General features: G+C 47.7%; 1 protein-coding gene across 3 annotated transcripts in view; it reads right to left on the bottom strand.

Annotated features, from left to right (window-relative positions):
- Window positions 1–18,385, bottom strand: part of TMEM131 (transmembrane protein 131) — a 255,812-nt gene that overhangs the window by 143,950 nt on the left and 93,477 nt on the right. For all 3 annotated transcript variants that reach the window (XM_040425124.1, XM_040425125.1, XM_040425126.1), the window contains exon 3: window positions 3,548–3,588. In XM_040425124.1, the coding sequence (XP_040281058.1) occupies window positions 3,548–3,588 (41 nt within the window). The remainder of the gene's footprint in view (window positions 1–3,547; window positions 3,589–18,385) is intronic.

Raw genomic sequence — 18,385 nt, 5'->3', positions numbered from 1 at the left:
ATAGAAAATCTACACAAAAATCCACAACAAAAAAACACAAATAGTGTGGACTTGCGTGCTTTGTTTTTGCGCACATGTACTATATATAGAAAAGTGTGCTCTAATTATATATTAGATATATAAAAAATAATAATAATAATCATAATCCATCAGCCAAGCCAAAACCGGTAGGGATTCTGCAGCAGCACTACATTACAGGTTATTGCTATGGTGTGCTCCAGCAGGAATGCACACAGTCACCAGTCAGACACTCCCATAGAAGGGCGCTGTCGCAGGCCGCGGCCTATAGTGATCGGCCACTTCACACTCTATTTATAGGGGAAGGACTGGTTACAGCACTGACTCACACAAGTCAGAAAAACACAGAATCAGAGTGACAGCACAGATCTAGGAAGTCTTCTCCTAGTGTTCTCATTTCAGATATGTTATTGTGATGGTAAAGGGGGCGCCTCTTCACATCTCAACTGCTGCCTCTCAATGTTGCTATTATCGACACAACAGTCGCTAGGCTTTACATGACTAATCGTATGATTCTACTGATAACGTTATGTGTAGATGGACAAAGCGCACCGTCTCCGTCACCAACTAAACCCGCAGTGTGTACATAGCGACCTCAGCTGGGGTGATACAGTATATTGGGTACAGTTACTCAACATTTTACACACTATATGGCCAAGTATGTGCCCCCTCATAACTGAGTGTTTCATGCACACAGCCATGCAATCTCCATAGACAAATATTAGTAGCAGCAATGGGTGCTTGATTTCCAGCACTACTAAATGCGGAGCACACCATGTATGCGCCATACTTTGGACTATGCACTCCCTTTGCTAGTTTTCAAGTGTCTAATAAGTGGGCAGGAGTTGGCGGGAGGGGGTGTCACATCGCACGGCCCAGCAGATTTAATAGCATTTAAACCAGCTCATAGTTGGTGTAGATTGGAATTTCTGGCACACAGATTGCCTGGAGGTGCACCAAATTTATTTAAAAGCCTATGGGGGTAACTTACTAATCTGAAATATGCCTAAATTAGGCGTATTTCAGGCCACAGATGACGTCGCAACTAACCGCAGTTAGTTGTGCCGCTATCTGCAACTTTTTCCCCACTCGCGTCAGGTCTAACATTGTGGGCATGGCGGGGAAGGGCTGACAGGCCCGTCTCAGTCATTATTTTCCCCACCTGGTTTAGGCGTAGAAAATGGTCTAAATGTAAGTCAGCTAGGAAGCGGTCTTACATTTAGAACTGGTGCTGGATGCGCCAACGATATGGAGAGCCAGGTGCCCCTTCATAACTTCGGCAGATTTCTCAACAGCTATGGGGCTTTATTAGGATCAGCATTTAAAATGCCGGTCTTAATAAACGTGCTTCTATGTCTCTTAATATCTGCACCAACAGACATTTAAAGGGGTTGTCCAAGAGAAGATAGATCTGTATGTGATCTGTGGGGGCAGAAGTCACATCCCCACTGATTAGATACTGATGACTTACCCCGAGGACAAGTCATCAGTATTAAACACTTAGACAGCCCCTATAAACGTGGCCTGTCACACGACAGCGCCTTTGCCACAAACCAGTTTCTGAAATTTCTGATCTACTAGATCTGGCTTGCTGTGTTTGGTGTGGAGGAACTCAAGTGACCACACCAACCACATTGATTTCAATTGGGATGAACAGGAAAGCAGACTGCGAGACTTTCTCACTCAATATTACGGTACAGAAAGCTGCATCGACAATGCAAATTTAGTTTCGGATGCAGTCTGCAGCATGGTTTCAGAGGAAGCCAATTATTCCCTTTAGGCTTCATTCACACGTCCGTGAGATACCGGACTGGCATCCTGCTTAGTGCAGGAGCGCACTGTGTCATTGGTTACTACGACGCCGTGCGATTTGTGCTGCCGCAGTACAGTAATACACCCGTATGATCTATACGAGTGTATTACTGTACTGCGGCACAAAGCGCATGGCGTCATAGCAACCAATGACGCCAGGCGCTCCTGCACTAAGCAGGGTGCCAGCCCGGTATCTCACGGACCATGTTCCACGGACGTGTGAATTCAGCCTTACATTTACATCGGCAGTCCAAAAATATTCACACGGTCATAGGCTTTAGGTGAAAACAGAAGTTTCACTACTGATTCTGACATTTAGGGGGTTACGCTTGAGGTACCACAAAGGAAGTAGCACAGGCACCTGGAGCAGCAAAACCGATGGCCGCTTGCCTGCCGTAGGCTCCGCAGCCCTGGCCGCTTGCCTGCCGTAGGCTCCGCAGCCCTGGCCGCTTGCCTGCCGTAGGCTCCGCAGCCCTGGCCGCTTGCCTGCCGTAGGCTCCGCAGCCCTGGCCGCTTGCCTGCCGTAGGCTCCGCAGCCCTGGCCGCTTGCCTGCCGTAGGCTCCGCAGCCCTGGCCGCTTGCCTGCCGTAGGCTCCGCAGCCCTGGCCGCTTGCCTGCCAGTCCGGTATCTCACGGACATGTGAATTCAGCCTTACATTTACATCGGCAGTCCAAAAATATTCACACGGTCATGGGTTTTAGGTGAAAACAGAAGTTTCACTACTGATTCTGACATTTAGGGGGTTACGCTTGAGGTACCACAAAGGAAGTAGCACAGGCACCTGGAGCAGTAAAACCGATGGCCGCTTGCCTGCCGTAGGCTCCGCAGCCCTGGCCGCTTGCCTGCCGTAGGCTCCGCAGCCCTGGCCGCTTGCCTGCCGTAGGCTCCGCAGCCCTGGCCGCTTGCCTGCCGTAGGCTCCGCAGCCCTGGCCGCTTGCCTGCCGTAGGCTCCGCAGCCCTGGCCGCTTGCCTGCCGTAGGCTCCGCAGCCCTGGCCGCTTGCCTGCCGTAGGCTCCGCAGCCCTGGCCGCTTGCCTGCCGTAGGCTCCGCAGCCCTGGCCGCTTGCCTGCCGTAGGCTCCGCAGCCCTGGCCGCTTGCCTGCCGTAGGCTCCGCAGCCCTGGCCGCTTGCCTGCCGTAGGCTCCGCAGCCCTGGCCGCTTGCCTGCCGTAGGCTCCGCAGCCCTGGCCGCTTGCCTGCCGTAGGCTCCGCAGCCCTGGCCGCTTGCCTGCCGTAGGCTCCGCAGCCCTGGCCGCTTGCCTGCCGTGGGCTCCGCAGCCCTGGCCGCTTGCCTGCCGTGGGCTCAGCAGCCCTGGCCGCTTGCCTGCCGTAGGCTCAGCAGCCCTGGCCGCTTGCCTGCCAGTCCGGTATCTCACGGACATGTGAATTCAGCCTTACATTTACATCGGCAGTCCAAAAATATTCACACGGTCATGGGTTTTAGGTGAAAACAGAAGTTTCACTACTGATTCTGACATTTAGGGGGTTACGCTTGAGGTACCACAAAGGGAGCAGCAAAACAGATGGTCCCGCCCGCTGTCTGCGCCGTGGCCCCCGCCGTAGGTTCCGTGGCCCCTGCCCACTGTCTGCGCTGTAGGTTCCGTGGCCCCCGCCCGCTGTTTGCTGTAGGTTCTCCTTCTTTGTGCATTTGTGTCTCAAACAGAAGAATTCCAGGAATACCATAATGAAAGGACAGCAGCACCCAGCAAACAACTCACCTTTTCTGCTGATATGAACTGAGGCCGATCGTGGTCTCTGTCTGCAAATAAAAATGGGAGACAGTTAGGCTGCTTTCATTGTTCAGTATCACAAATGACAATATAATCAATCACTTCTACAAAGGTAATCTCAGTAACGGCATATTTGCTGACCACTGTTTCTTCACACAACAGTTGGACCAACCCCGATCTAATACCGATAGCCTATCCTAGGATAGAGTATGTCATCTATATTAAAATCCCTGAAAAAACATTTACCTGTGTTGAATCACAGAGCAGGAAAGTGGTTCTCACAGTAGAATATAAATTGTCATTATGCTCTATTACAGCATTCACATTCACAGTTCGCACTGTGATTTTTCAGAAATGTTCACTTTCATGATTTATGAAAGTTTATGTACACTATAACAAACTTTTGCCACATCATAGTGCCATGCCAGAAATGGGGTGGTGGTCCGATGCTCAGAGCCTTGCTGAGACTGCTAAAACAAAAGGTGCTTGGCTTAAAGGGGTTGGCCACTTAGCAATATTTGTAGTTTACTCACTGTATTTCTGACTCTGCTCCTGTTGCCTTCATTAACTTTCATCCATATTGTTTTTCTTCTGCTGGTTTTTGACCTGGCTGCTGCTGTTTGGCGTCTGCGCAGCAGAATGAATTCCTGCTTCCAGTGTCCAGGCCTCGGAGCGCAGCTGGCTAGAGAAGAGAGTGTGCGCACTGACCGCAGTGGACACTGATTCTACTGCGCAGACGTCAGACGCTTGTTGAAGAGTCTAACCAGTGGCAATACAGGCTAAGGAGCTAATTTTTGTGATGTCATATTAAGGTGCCAGGGATGCAAAAACATTGCACAGGCACGATTACAGCAGGAGCAACCAGCAGAAGAAAGAGAATACGTGAATGATGGCAATAGGAGCAGGGACAGATAATACTGTGAGTAAATTAAATAGCAAAACTATTGCAAAGTGGCCAACCCCATTTACGCAGCTCCCCTTTGTTTCTGATAGGTGCTGCTTGGCCGTGTAGAAACCAAGGGGCACTGTGCTGGACTGACGGCATCGCCCTTTCATTTTAGAGAACATAGTAGTCTCAGCATACAGACTCTCACCAATCAAAACATCTCTGAGGTCACTAGGACATGTCAAAAATGGTATAAAAGTTTATGTGCACTTAAATGGCCCACAAAACCTCATGTCGGCACGGATCTCACATATTACATGTGGCCAAACCCCAAAAAGTAATGAGCCCTAACAGATAAGAGGAGCACAGCCTTTCCCAATGAAACACATATTTCTAGAAAATGAGTGCTAGCCCACTCCCATGTCCGTATTGTACGTATGGGAAAGGCCGCACTACCTGGGTTTTGAAGGACTTTCTGAACTTTGCTCCTTCCCTGTACCTATTATTGCTTATCTGGTAAATTACTATGTTGTTCACATTCATCTTGCTAAATACGTAAATGTGACCTTCTGTTATCCTGTAACAGACATTGGCCTCTATCACTAGAATTTTCAGTATTAAACTGGCTGACATTAGCGATGTGCAAATGTCAGCTGCACCTAACTCTGCTATTCTAATGATTATCCGTGCCCCCATTACTGTAGAATTCTTACTTTTATAATGTGTAAATGAGCCTCTAGAAGCAGGGGGGGGGGGGGGGGGGGGGGGGGGGGGGCGTTGCTCCTGCACCTAGAGGCTCCTGTCTCCCACCTCAAGTCACGCCTTCCAAGTGTTGATTGACAGGGCCAGGCATCGTTCGCATCCTTCTGCCTGCCCTGTGGAAATCTTGCTCCGTTCGGTATTCTGCGCAGGAGCGGTGAGGGAAGGACGCTCGCGGGCTGCCAGCTTCCTCACTGCGCCTGCGCAGAATACCGAACGGCGTGAGATGTCCCCAGGGCACAGGGCAGGCAGAAGGATGCGAACGATGCCTGGCCCTGTCAATCAACACTTGGAAGGCGTGACTTGAGGTGGGAGACTGAAGCCTCTAGGTGCAGGAGCAACGCCCCAACCCTGCTCCTACAGGCTCATTTACATATAATAAAAGTAAGAATTCTACAGTAATGGGGTACGGATAATCATTAGAATAGCAGAGTTAGGCTACTTTCACACTGGCGTTTCTGCGTCCGCTTGTGAGATCCGTTTCAGGAATCTCACAAGCGGCCCAAAACGGATCAGTTTAGCCCCAATGCATTCTGAATGGATAAGGATCCGTTCAGAATGCATCAGTTTGGCTCCGTTCAGCCTCCATTCCGCTCTGAAGGCGGACACCAAAACGTTGCTTGCAGCGTTTTGATGTCCGCCTGACGATACGGAGCCAAACGGATCCGTCCTGACTTACAATGCAAGTCAATGGGGACGGATCCGTTTTCACTGACACAATATGGTGCAATTGAAAACGTATTTGTCCCCCATTGACTAAAAAAAATTATTGAAGGTAACTGAACTGAGAAACCTAGAAACGTCATATGGGTACTCCAGTAACAAGTTACCCCTTATCCACTGGACAAGGGGGTTCCAAATGCTGAATTCATATAGGAGTCCTGCTGCCCTCCATTTTTGTCTGTGGCACTCCCAGAGACAGCAGAGTACAAGCCACTCTATAGAGTTTGAGACAGCTGTACACATGTGTAACCCAAATCTATTCAAACAGGAGACCAACTAAGCATGAAATACCTGAAGATTGAAGGGGTTTTGCACCTTTGGCTATACTTACCTGCTTCCTGGCACTAGCTCCCACGCATGTTTGTTCTAAGGCTGCTCCACTGAGCTCCCTGGACATAAACCTACAACTGCTAGCGGCAGTGGTGATCTGCTCCTCTTGTGTCATGTGACGCAAGGGAGCAGGTCACAGCTGCGGCCAGTGATTGGCTGCTGCAGCGTCAAACAGGAAGTTTACATCCAGGGAGCCCAGCGGAGCATCCGAGGCTGTAGAGTGAAAAAGCAGATTGCCAATGCCGGGTAGCAAGCAAGCAAGCTTCCCATCCCAGGTCAGCCCACAAAGAAGGGGTGCCAAACCCTACCCCAAAGATCAAGTGTCTCCATGCCACCCTGGTTTCAGCCACAGTTTCATGCTTCTAAGGAAGGTCCATAAATGACTTAAACGTCATTTTCCATGAGTAGCTGTATACTATAAACATATGAAACGTTCTGGACCACACGGGACTAAATAAATGCAAGCTTACTGATGTATGATTTCTGGTTACAGATTTTTCCCATTTCCCCAACAAATATCCTCACATACCAATCCCCTGGTCTTCATATCCTGACATTTCCATGCTCCGCTGCCCAACCCAGAAATGACGTGTCCAGTTGGCACATGACCAATGCCACCAAAAACACATGTAGCAGTGGTCACAAGGGTCAATACGTCATTGATAGAGGCCAGGAATTCAAGGAGACATCACCACGACAGTAGGATACAATAACCACTGAACGGCACTGCAGCTGAAGTTAGCGTGGTGGTGCACGTGTCCAGGGGCTTTCGTCCCAAACAACAATAACGAAGAAAGGACCGGCACTCACAGATTGTTGCTGTTTATAATGCGTTTCGGCACAGTGCATGCCTTCATCAAACCGTGTGCATACAAAAATCATCCAGCATTTAAATAACCCGCCAGATTAACAAGGAACTGACGTCATGTTACCATGACAACCCACAAAACAAAACAACATTCTTTCAAAGGAAAATGGACAAGCAAATGTACCGAACCCTATAGTGAAGCCCGTATCACATGTTTCAATGCACAATGATTCATACAGGTGAAACTCATCGTGCAAATGTCCATTTATTTCAGTAATGCAACTTAAAATTAGAATTTTGTGAAAAGGTTCAATATTCTAGGCTCAAAGTGTCACACTCTAGTCAGCTAATTAATCCATATCCCCTGAGCAAACGGTACCTGAGATTGTGACTTTGGGGTTTCAGAAGCTGTAAGCCATAATCATCCAAATTATAACAACTAAAGGCTTGAAATATCTCGCTTTGCATGTAATGAGTCTCATATGTTAGTTTCACCTTTTAAGTTGCATTACTGAAATAAATGAACTTTGCACGATATTCTAATTCTTAGTTTCACCCAGCGTGGATAAAAATCAATGATTTTTTTTTTCAAAATCAAAAAAAAAAAATAAATCGGATGAGGGACAGACAGCAGAGGGTTGTAGTCAATGGAGTATATTCAGACCATGGTCTTGTTACCAGTGGGGTACCTCAGGGATCTGTTCTGGGACCCATATTGTTTAATATATATTGCAGAAGGCCTCGATGGTAAGGTGTGTCTTTTTTCTGTTGACACAAAGATTTGTAACAGGGTTGATGTTCCTGGAGGAATACACCAAATGGAAAAGGATTTAGGAAAACTAGAGGAATGGTCAAAAATATGGCAACTAAAATTTTATGTTGATAAGTGCAAGATAATGCACCTGGGGAGTAAAAACCCAAGAGCAGAATATAAAATCAGTATCAGTGATACAGTCCTAACCTCAGTATCTGAGGAAAGGGATGTAAGGGTCATTATTTCAGAAGACTTAAAGGTAGGCAGACTGTCACAGAGCAGCAGGAAATGCTAGCAGAATGCTTGGGTGTATAGGGAGAGGCATTACCAGTAGAAAGAGGGAGGTGCTCATGCCGCTATACAGAGCACTAGTGAGACCTCATCTGGAGTATTGTGCGAAGTACTGGAGACCATATCTCCAGAAGGATATTGATACTTTGGAGAGAGTTCAGAGAAGAGCTACTAAACTGGTACATGGATTGCAGGATAAAACTTACCAGGAAAGATTAAAGGACCTTAACAAGTAAAGCTTGGAAGAAAGACGAGACAGAGGGGATATGATAGAAACTTTTAAATACATAAAGGGAATCAACAAGGTAAAAGAGGAAAGAATATTTAATAGAAGAAAAACTGCTACAAGAGGACATAGTTTTAAATTAGAGGGGCAAAGGTTTAAAAGTAATATCAGGAAGTATTACTTTACTGAGAGAGTAGTGGATGCATGGAATAGCCTTCCTGCAGAAGTGGTAGCTGCAAATACAGTGAAGGAGTTTAAGCATGCATGGGATAGGCATAAGGCCATCCTTCATATAAGATAGGGACAGGGGCTATTCATAGTATTCAGTATATTGGGCAGACTAGATGGGCCAAATGGTTCTTATCTGCCAACACATTCTATGTTTCTATATGTGTAATTTTTTGGGTAAATAAATTCCATTAATCCATTCACAATGTCATGCTCTTCCAGAGGTTTTTGTAAGATTATTGGGCAGTTTCTCTGCCTACAAGATATTATCACAGATGCTTGGTTTACTTTTGACTTTTGACTCAGCAGAGATCACAGGCCTCTTCTTCACAGCAAAAATGTTATAACATGAACAGAGTTGAGAAAAATACCTTAATCCTAACTTCTACAAACCTATATGAATGCAGAATCAACCTAATCAAACTAATATGAAAAGTTGTTTAAATCTTCATCTACTTGCATATTATAAGTTATACGAGCAAGAATTAGTCTTTATGTAGAAAACTATGATTTAAATCAAGCCTTACTGACTAGTGATTTAAATCGTGATTTAAATCATTTTGATTTAAATCAAATCCACCCTGGTTTCACCTGTAGTTGACACAATTCAATTCCGCTATAAAAAAAAAGGAAACGAGATTTACATTAAAACTTGATTCACAAAAAACTATATAAACCAAGTTCTCTGTCATACCTGTGGCCGTGTCATTCTTGGAGCGTCCGTTTCGCCGATGATGGCACCCTGCTCTCCTGGTGTTGGCGCCATCATTTGCGAAGCTCAAGACTGACACGGCCACAGGTATGACAGAGAACTTGGTTTTAAAATTTGTCCTCTAAAAACCTGAGTCCGGCACAGATGAACTTATTGCAATTTGCAAAAAGGACCTTTAGCCCCACGGGAAGTTTTGATACTATCAGACCTTGATATGGATTTGTAGAGATTTTATCGTAACATAAGTTTGAAAGCTCATTTTTCTAATGAATATCATGCTTCTCAACTGGGTGATGCGACAGTAACTGGTGCACTCTCTCTTAGCAGTTTGGCTTGAAGATTAAAAGCACCTTTTCACCTCCTAAGGCATCATGCACACGACCGTTGTGGGCATCCGTGGCCATTGTGCCGTTTTCCGTTTTTTTTTTCGTGGACCCATTGACTTTCAATGGGTCCGTGGAAAAATCGGAAAATGCACCGTTTTGCAGCCGCATCCGTGATCCGTGTTTCCTGTCAGTCAAAAAAATATATGACCTGTCCTATTTTTTTTTACGGACAACGGTTCACGGACCCATTCAAGTCAATGGGTCCGTGAAAGAACACGGATGCACACAAGATTGGCATCCGCGTCCGTGATCTGTGGCCGTAGGTTACTTTCATACAGACGGATTCGAAGATCTGTCTGCATAAAAGCTTTTTCAGAGATGAGTTTTCACTTCGTGAAAACTCAAATCCGACAGTATATTCTAGCACAGAGGCGTTCCCATAGTGATGGGGACGCTTCTAGTTAGAATATACGCTTCAAGTTAGAATATACTACGAACTATGTACATGACTGCCCCCTGCTGCCTGGCAGCCCCTGATCTCTTACAGGGGGCTGTGATCCGCACAATTAACCCCTTAGGTGCTGCACCTGAGGGGTTAATTGTGCATATCATAGCCCCCTATAAGATCAGGGGCCAGTGTGCGGCCCCCCCGCCCTCCCCCTCCTATTGTAATATCATTGGTGGTCAGTGTGCGGCCTCCGTCGGCCCCCCTCCCTCCCTCTATTGTAATATCATTGGTGGCCAGTGTGCGGCCTCCGTCGGCCCCCCTCTATTGTAATTTCATTGGTGGCCAGTGTGCGGCCCCCCCCCCCCCGATCATTGGTGGCAGCGGAGATTCCGATCGGAGTCCCAGTTTAATCACTCTGGGGCTCCGATCGGTAACCATGGCAACCAGGACGCTACTGCAGGCCTGGTTGCCATGGTTACTTAGCAATATTACAATATTAGAAGCATCATACTTACCTGCTGGCTGCTGCGCTGTCTGTGTCCGGCCGGGAGCTCCTCCTACTTGTAAGTGACAGATCATTAAGCAATGCGCCGCACAGACCTGTCACTTACCAGTAGGAGGAGCTCCCGGCCGGACACAGACAGTGCAGCAGCCAGCAGGCCACCAATGATATTCAAACTGGGGAGGGAGGGGGGTCTGCCGCCTGGCAGCCCCTGATCTCTTATAGGGGGCTATGATATGCACAATTAACCCCTCAGGTGCAGCACCTGAGGGGTTAATTGTGCTGATCACAGCCCCCTGTAAAAGATCGGGTGCTGCCAGGCAGCAGGGGGCAGTTATGTACACAGTTCGTAGTATATTCTAACTAGAAGCGTCCCCATCACTATGGGAACGCCTCTGTGTTAGAATATACTGTCGGATCTGAGTTTCACGATGTAACTCAAATCCGATGGTATATTCTAACATAGAGGCGTTCCCATGGAAAACTCCGATCCCATGGTATATTAACTCCTGACTTTACATTGAAAGTCAATGGGGGACGGATCCGTTTGAAATTGCACCATATTGTGTCAACGTCAAACGGATCCGTCCTGTCACGAGGGTATCAAGAGCCTCGTCTGACTCCGTTATGCCCGGGGTCAGGAAGTCGCAGCGGGTGGCTGCGCGCTCTATATCTAAAGATCACGTTGTTTTTTAGTGATTGTTTTCTGTGTTTGCCTTGCTATCCTTTTTGTCTCTCTCAGGGATCCGTAGCTTCTCCTCCTCAGCTGTTTCTTGTCTGCCACTCCCTACCTCCTTATATTCTCCCCTCACACTTCTCTAGTTGCCAGTTATAGAGCTTCCTGCCTGGACATCTATACTGACCCACTGGAGTGGTTAATCCTGGTTGTCGTTCCTGAGTGCTACCCTCCGGATCCCTGTTTGGCTTATTGTTGTCTCCTGTTGTCGGCCACCTGGGAATATATGTTGTGTCTGTGTTGTCTGTCCTCCCCTTGGTGTTTTCCCTTAGAGTTAGTGGTGCGGACTAGTGTTCCCATCGCCCTGTTCACTACCTAGGGCTCGCTCAGGGAAAGCCAGGGCTTTAGGCACGTGATCGGCGTACGGGTGAGGAACCCGTCTAGGGACGTCAGGGCAGCCAGGTGCCAGCCGCCAGGTGAGTCAGGGGTCACCATCTTCCCTCTCACTTGGGCAGGGCCTTCCTCGTTCCCTCCCTCTGTGTCACGTATGTGATAGCCACGCCGACCGTGATATTATAACTGGCCCTTACTTTTTGAGAAAAAAAATATAAAAAAAATTTATATAATTTTTTGTTTGTTATTTTTTTTTTTCTCTCTCTCTACTTAGAATCCAATATGGATCCTATTGATGCCTTGGCAGAACAGCTTCAAGGCCTGTCTTTGGAGGTGGCAAGATTGAAGGCGTCTGTTCTCCAACAACAGCAGCAAATGCAGCAGACCGCACCCCCAGCGGTTGCTATGGGTAACCAGGTTGTCACTGAACCCAAAGTTGCTCTTCCCGACAGATTTTCTGGGGGAAGGGACAAATTTGCGACGTTCCGTGAGGCCTGCAAATTATATTTTAAGTTGCGCCCTTACTCCTCAGGTCATGAAGAACAGCGGGTAGGGATTGTCATTTCCCTGCTTCAGGGGGATCCGCAATCCTGGGCGTTCTCGTTACCCTCTGGTTCTCAGGCTCTTCGGTCAGTGGAGGGATTTTTTGGGGCTTTGGGTCTCATATATGATGACCCTGACCGAGTCGCCCTGGCTGAGTCGAAGTTACGGAGACTCCTACAGGGAGATCGGTCAGCAGAGGAATATTGCTCAGAGTTCCGTAGGTGGGCTACGGATACTCAGTGGAACGACCCGGCTCTCAGGAGTCAGTTCTGCTCTGGGTTATCTAGACGTCTTAGGGAGAGATCGAAAATTCCGGAGCAATTGGTTACCTCTCCCAAGCAACAGTCAGCCTGTACTGACTTAGATGAGCCTATGCAGCTAGGCGGAACTTCTCGTCAGGTCCGTCCTCCCGAGGTTCGCCGTAGGGGGGGGGGGGGGGCTTGTTTTTTCTGTGGGGGGAGGGGTCATTTCATTAATGTCTGTCCCTCCTTTCTCAAAAACAAAAGACCGTCGGAAAACTACTAACCCCGGGCTGTGCGGAGGATGTCAGCCGGGGGGTATACGTTTCCTCCATACGAACATCTCAATTTGTGTTACCAGCGGTCATTGTTTTTGGTGTTAAGACGGAGTCTATTTCTGTTTTTCTAGACAGTGGAGCAGGGGTAAACTTGATTGATGCCCATTTTGCCCGCACTATGGGTTTGTCTCTCTGTACGCTGCAGAGACCTATTCCCGTATTCGCTATAGATTCTGCTCCTCTGTCTCAGAGAAACCTCACCCACATTGTTCGTAATTTACACCTTCGGGTAGGGGACCACCATAATGAGTGTCTTTCATGTTACGTTCTGGAGGGCATTCCCTCTCCGGTGGTATTGGGTCTTCCCTGGTTGGTAGCGCACAATCCAGTGGTGGATTGGCAGGCCAGGGAGATATTGGAGTGGAGTGAGCATTGCAGAGAGAATTGCTTAAATAACAATTGCTTAATCGCCTCCATAGCTTCCCTACCTACATTTATTTCGGACTTTGAGGACGTTTTTTCTGAAAAGGGTTGTCAGAAACTACCACCTCATCGTCCTTATGATTGCCCGGTTAACCTGATTCCCAGGGGCAAAATTACCCAAGTCCAGGTTGTATAATCTTTCGGGTCCCGAGAGACAAGCCATGAAAGATTATATCTCCGAGAGTCTGGCTAAGGGACACATCAGACCCTCTTCTTCACCCGTGGCTGCAGGGTTTTTCTTTGTTAAAAAGAAAGATGGGGGCCTGCGTCCTTGCTTAGATTTCCGTGAGTTAAACCAGATAACCATCCGTGACCCATACCCTCTTCCTCTCATTCCTGACCTTTTTAATCAGATTGCGGGTGCTAAGTGGTTCTCCAAACTTGATCTTAGGGGGGCCTACAATCTGATTCGTATCAGGGAAGGGGATGAGTGGAAGACAGCTTTTAACACCCCTGAGGGGCATTATGAAAATCTAGTTATGCCTTTCGGTCTGACCAATGCCCCTGCTGTCTTCCAACATTTCGTTAATGATATTTTTAGTCATCTCATCGGCAGGTTTGTAGTCATATACCTAGATGATATCTTAATTTATTCGGCTGATCTGAAAACACATGAGGTGCATGTCAGGCAAGTACTGCAGGTCCTACGGACGAATAAATTATATGCGAAAATTAAAAAATATGTCTTCGCTGTTCAGGAATTACAGTTCCTGGAATATCTATTATCTGCTTCAGGTTTCCGCATGGATCCTGGGAAGGTCCAGGCAATTTTAGATTGGGATCTTCCTGAGAACCTTAAAGCCCTACAACGGTTTTTGGGTTTCGCTAATTTCTATAGAAAGTTCATTAAAAATTATTCAGTGATCGTTAAACCCCTTACCGACATGACTAGGAAGGGGACGGATTTTTCCAAATGGTCTGACGCCGCTAAAGATGCATTTTCCTCTCTAAAGGAGAGGTTTACCTCGGCACCTGTTCTAATTCAACCTGATGTCTCCCAGCCTTTTATTGTCGAGGTAGATGCGTCAGAGGTGGGAGTGGGAGCTGTATTGTCTCAGGGTCCGTCTCCTGGCAAATGGCGTCCTTGCGCTTTCTTTTCCAAAAAATTATCTTCTGCGGAGAAGAATTATGATATTGGAAATAGGGAACTGTTGGCGATTAAACTGGCGCTTGAAGAGTGGCGTCACTTCTTAGAGGGAGCAATCCACCCCGTCACGGTGATTACGGATCACAAGAACCTTCTGTACCTAGAATCGGCTAAGCGTCTCACCCCTAGACAAGCTAGGTGGTCGCTATTCTTTACCAGATTTAACTTTGTAATCACCTATCGTCCTGGGGCAAAAAATACCAAGGCAGACGCATTATCTCGTAGTTTCCCTGGAGGGGGTAATGTTTGTGATCCGGTACCTATTTTACAAAGAGGAGTGGTTGTCTCTGCTGTACACTCTGTTCTAGAGGGAAAGGTGTTAGAGGCTCAGGGGGACGCCCCGGCCTCTTGCCCCTCAGAGAAATTGTTTGTACCGTTTAACCTGCGTCTTGAATTATTACAAGAACATCATAATTCGGCACTTGCTGGACACCCGGGTAAGTAAAGCAACCTTGGAGCTTTTATCTCGTCGTTTTTGGTGGCCAAGGTTGCGTCAGGATGTAATGGATTTCGTGTCTACTTGTGCACGCGCGAAAGTCTCTCATACACGTCCAGCAGGGTCTTTATTGCCACTTTTCATCCCCAATAGGCCATGGACACATCTGTCAATGGATTTCATCACTGACTTACCGTTGTCGGTGGGTAAAACAGTTATCTTGGTAGTAGTAGACAGGTTTAGCAAAATGGTACACTTTATTGCGCTACCCGCACTTCCTAATGCTAAAACTCTCGCTCAGGTGTTTATCAGTGAAATCGTGAAGCTTCACGGGGTCCCTTCCGATGTGGTTTCGGATCGGGGAACCCAGTTTATTTCTAAGTTTTGGAAAGCTTTTTGTTCCCGTTTGGGGGTTCACTTGTCCTTTTCCTCAGCTTTCCATCCTCAGTCGAATGGACAGACTGAGCGTACCAACCAAAACCTAGAAACATATTTAAGGTGTTTTGTGTCTGAAAACCAAGAGTTGTGGTCATCATATTTACCGTTAGCTGAGTTTGCCATAAATAATCATTATCAGGAGTCCACTGGCAAGTCACCATTCCTTGGTGCATACGGTTTTCATCCCCAATTTTGTACTTTCAAAGAGGGGGGGGGTCTTCTGGGGTTCCCGAAGAGGAAAGGTTTTCTTCATCTCTTTCATCGGTATGGCAGAAGGTGCAAGTTAACTTGAAAAAGATGAGTGGTAAATATAAATGCATGGCCGATAAGAAACGGTCGCCAGGTCCGGACCTAGGAGTGAATGACTATGTGTGGTTGTCTACTAGGAATATTAAGTTGAAGGTTCCTTCTTGGAAACTGGGTCCTAGGTTCATTGGTCCCTATAAAATAGTAGCCGTCATTAACCCTGTGGCTTTTCGCCTGGAGCTACCTCAGACTTTTAAGATCCATAACGTCTTCCATAAATCGTTACTCAAGAAGTATGTTCCACCTCTAGAACCATCGCCGCTGCCACCTCCTCCTGTTATTGTGGATGGTAATCTGGAGTTTCAAATAGCCAGAATTGTTGATTCTCGTCGGGTCCGCCGCTCTCTTCAGTATCTGGTGCATTGGAGGGGTTACGGTCCCGAGGAAAGAATGTGGGTTCCAGCGTCAGAGGTTAACGCCAACAGGTTAATTCAGACTTTCCATGCCTCTCATCCGGAGAGACCTGGTCCTGAGTGTCCGGAGGCCCCTCGTGAAAGGGGGGGGTACTGTCACGAGGGTATCAAGAGCCTCGTCTGACTCAGTTATGCCCGGGGTCAGGAAGTCGCAGCGGGTGGCTGCGCGCTCTATATCTAAAGATCACTGTGTTTCTTAGTGATTGTTTTCTGTGTTTGCCTTGCTATCCTTTTTGTCTCTCTCAGGGATCCGTAGCTTCTCCTCCTCAGCTGTTTCTTGTCTGCCACTCCCTACCTCCTTATATTCTCCCCTCACACTTCTCTAGTTGCCAGTTATAGAGCTTCCTGCCTGGACATCTATACTGAACCACTGGAGTGGTTAATCCTGGTTGTCGTTCCTGAGTGCTACCCTCCGGATCCCTGTTTGGCTTATTGTTGTCTCCTGTTGTCGGCCACCTGGGAATATATGTTGTGTCTGTGTTGTCTGTCCTCCCCTTGGTGTTTTCCCTTAGAGTTAGTGGTGCGGACTAGTGTTCCCATCGCCCTGTTCACTACCTAGGGCTCGCTCAGGGAAAGCCAGGGCTTTAGGCACGTGATCGGCGTACGGGTGAGGAACCCGTCTAGGGACGTCAGGGCAGCCAGGTGCCAGCCGCCAGGTGAGTCAGGGGTCACCATCTTCCCTCTCACTTGGGCAGGGCCTTCCTCGTTCCCTCCCTCTGTGTCACGTATGTGATAGCCACGCCGACCGTGATACGTCCCCATTGACTTGCATTGTAATTCAGGAAGGATCCATTAGGCTCCGCAAGGCCAGGCGGACACCAAAACGACTTTTTTCATGTCCGTGGATCCTCCAAAAATCAAGGAAGACTCACGGACGAAAAAACGGTCACGGATCAAGGAAAAACGGAACCCCCCCCCCCCCCCCCCCCCCCCCCCATCATTGATGGCAGCAGCAGTGTAATTCTGGGGCTCTGATCGGTTTATCATGGCAGCCAGGACGCTACTGAAGTCCTGGCTGCCATGGCCAGTTACTCTGCAGCAATATACTTACATGCGCTGTGGCCGTCCGGCGCTCCTTCTTGTAACTCATCACAGGTCTGTGCGGCGCATTGCTATAAGAATAAGCAATGCGCCGCACAGACCTATGAGTTACAAGAAGGAGCGTTGGGCGGCCACAGCGCATGTAAGTATATTGCTGCAGAGAAACTGACCATGGCAGCCAGGACTTCAGTAGCGTCCTGGCTGCCATGGTAACCGATTGGAGCCCCAGCCTAGCTGGCTCCTAGATTCCAAGGAAATTTGTCAAGCCCTGCCTTAGTCACTTGTTAGACGATAAATCTCTTGTCTTTAAGGCTACTTTCAGACTAGCGTTCAGAGAGGATCCGTCTGGTGTCTGCACAGACGGATCCTCTCCTATAATGCAGACGTTTGGATCCGTTCAGAACGGATCCGTCTGCATTATAGTTTAGAAAAAATTCTAAGTCTGAAAGTTGTTCAGACGGATCCGTCCAGACTTTTGACGGATCCGTTTGAAAATTGAGCCATATTGTGTCAACTTCAAACGGATCCGTCCCCATTGACTTACATTGTAAGTCTGGACGGATCTGTTTGCCTCCGCACGGCCAGGCGGACACCCGAACGCTGCAAGCAGCGTTCGGGTGTCCGCCTGCTGAGCGGAGCGGAGGCTGAAAGCTGCCAGACTGATGCATTCTGAGCAGATCCGCATCCACTCAGAATGCATTGGTAGCTGGACGGATGCGTTCGGGGCCGCTTGTGAGACCCTTCAAACGGAGCTCACAAGCGGAGCCCCGACGCTAGTGTGAAAGTAGCCTAAGCCAGCTGATAAGGGGGGAGCCCTGGTCGTATTAGATAGAGAGTATTAGATATCAGAGATTTTAGGGCAATTAAGTGATGTTCAGACACATCAGGAACTACAAATTGACCCCGTTTATCACATTAAAGATATGATACAAACTATCATTAAGAGATTTAAAGAGAATGGGACCATTGAGGCCAAATTGGTTGAGTTTTTGATTAACCATCACCCTATTACTCCAGTTCTTTACACACTGCCAAAAGTGCATAAATCTATCAGGCATCCTCCTGGTCGCCCCATTGTGGCATCAACGGATTCCATTCTCTCTCCCCTAGCAATCTTTCTTGAAAAGGTTCTTACACCGCTGACTAAGTTGGCACCATCCTATACAGGATATTTTTTGAATGAGATCAAGTCCCTGCATATGGATAAAGACTGCACCCTCGTTACTTTCGATGTGTGCAGTCTTTATACCTCTATAACACATGAGAAAGGAATTAGCACGGTCAGGAATCTTTTAGAGCATAGTACGTATAAGGACACTGAAAGGGACTTTTTTCTTTCACTTCTTGCGGTGGTTCTAGAGCAGAATAACTTTTTATTTCAGGATACCTTCTACCAACAGCGGCGCGGGGCCGCGATGGGTTTGAGCGTCGCACTGCCCT

This window comes from Bufo bufo, chromosome 3 (assembly GCF_905171765.1).
Source record: "Bufo bufo chromosome 3, aBufBuf1.1, whole genome shotgun sequence".
NCBI lineage: Eukaryota > Metazoa > Chordata > Amphibia > Anura > Bufonidae > Bufo > Bufo bufo.
This window is presented reverse-complemented; position numbering and strand designations above follow the sequence as displayed.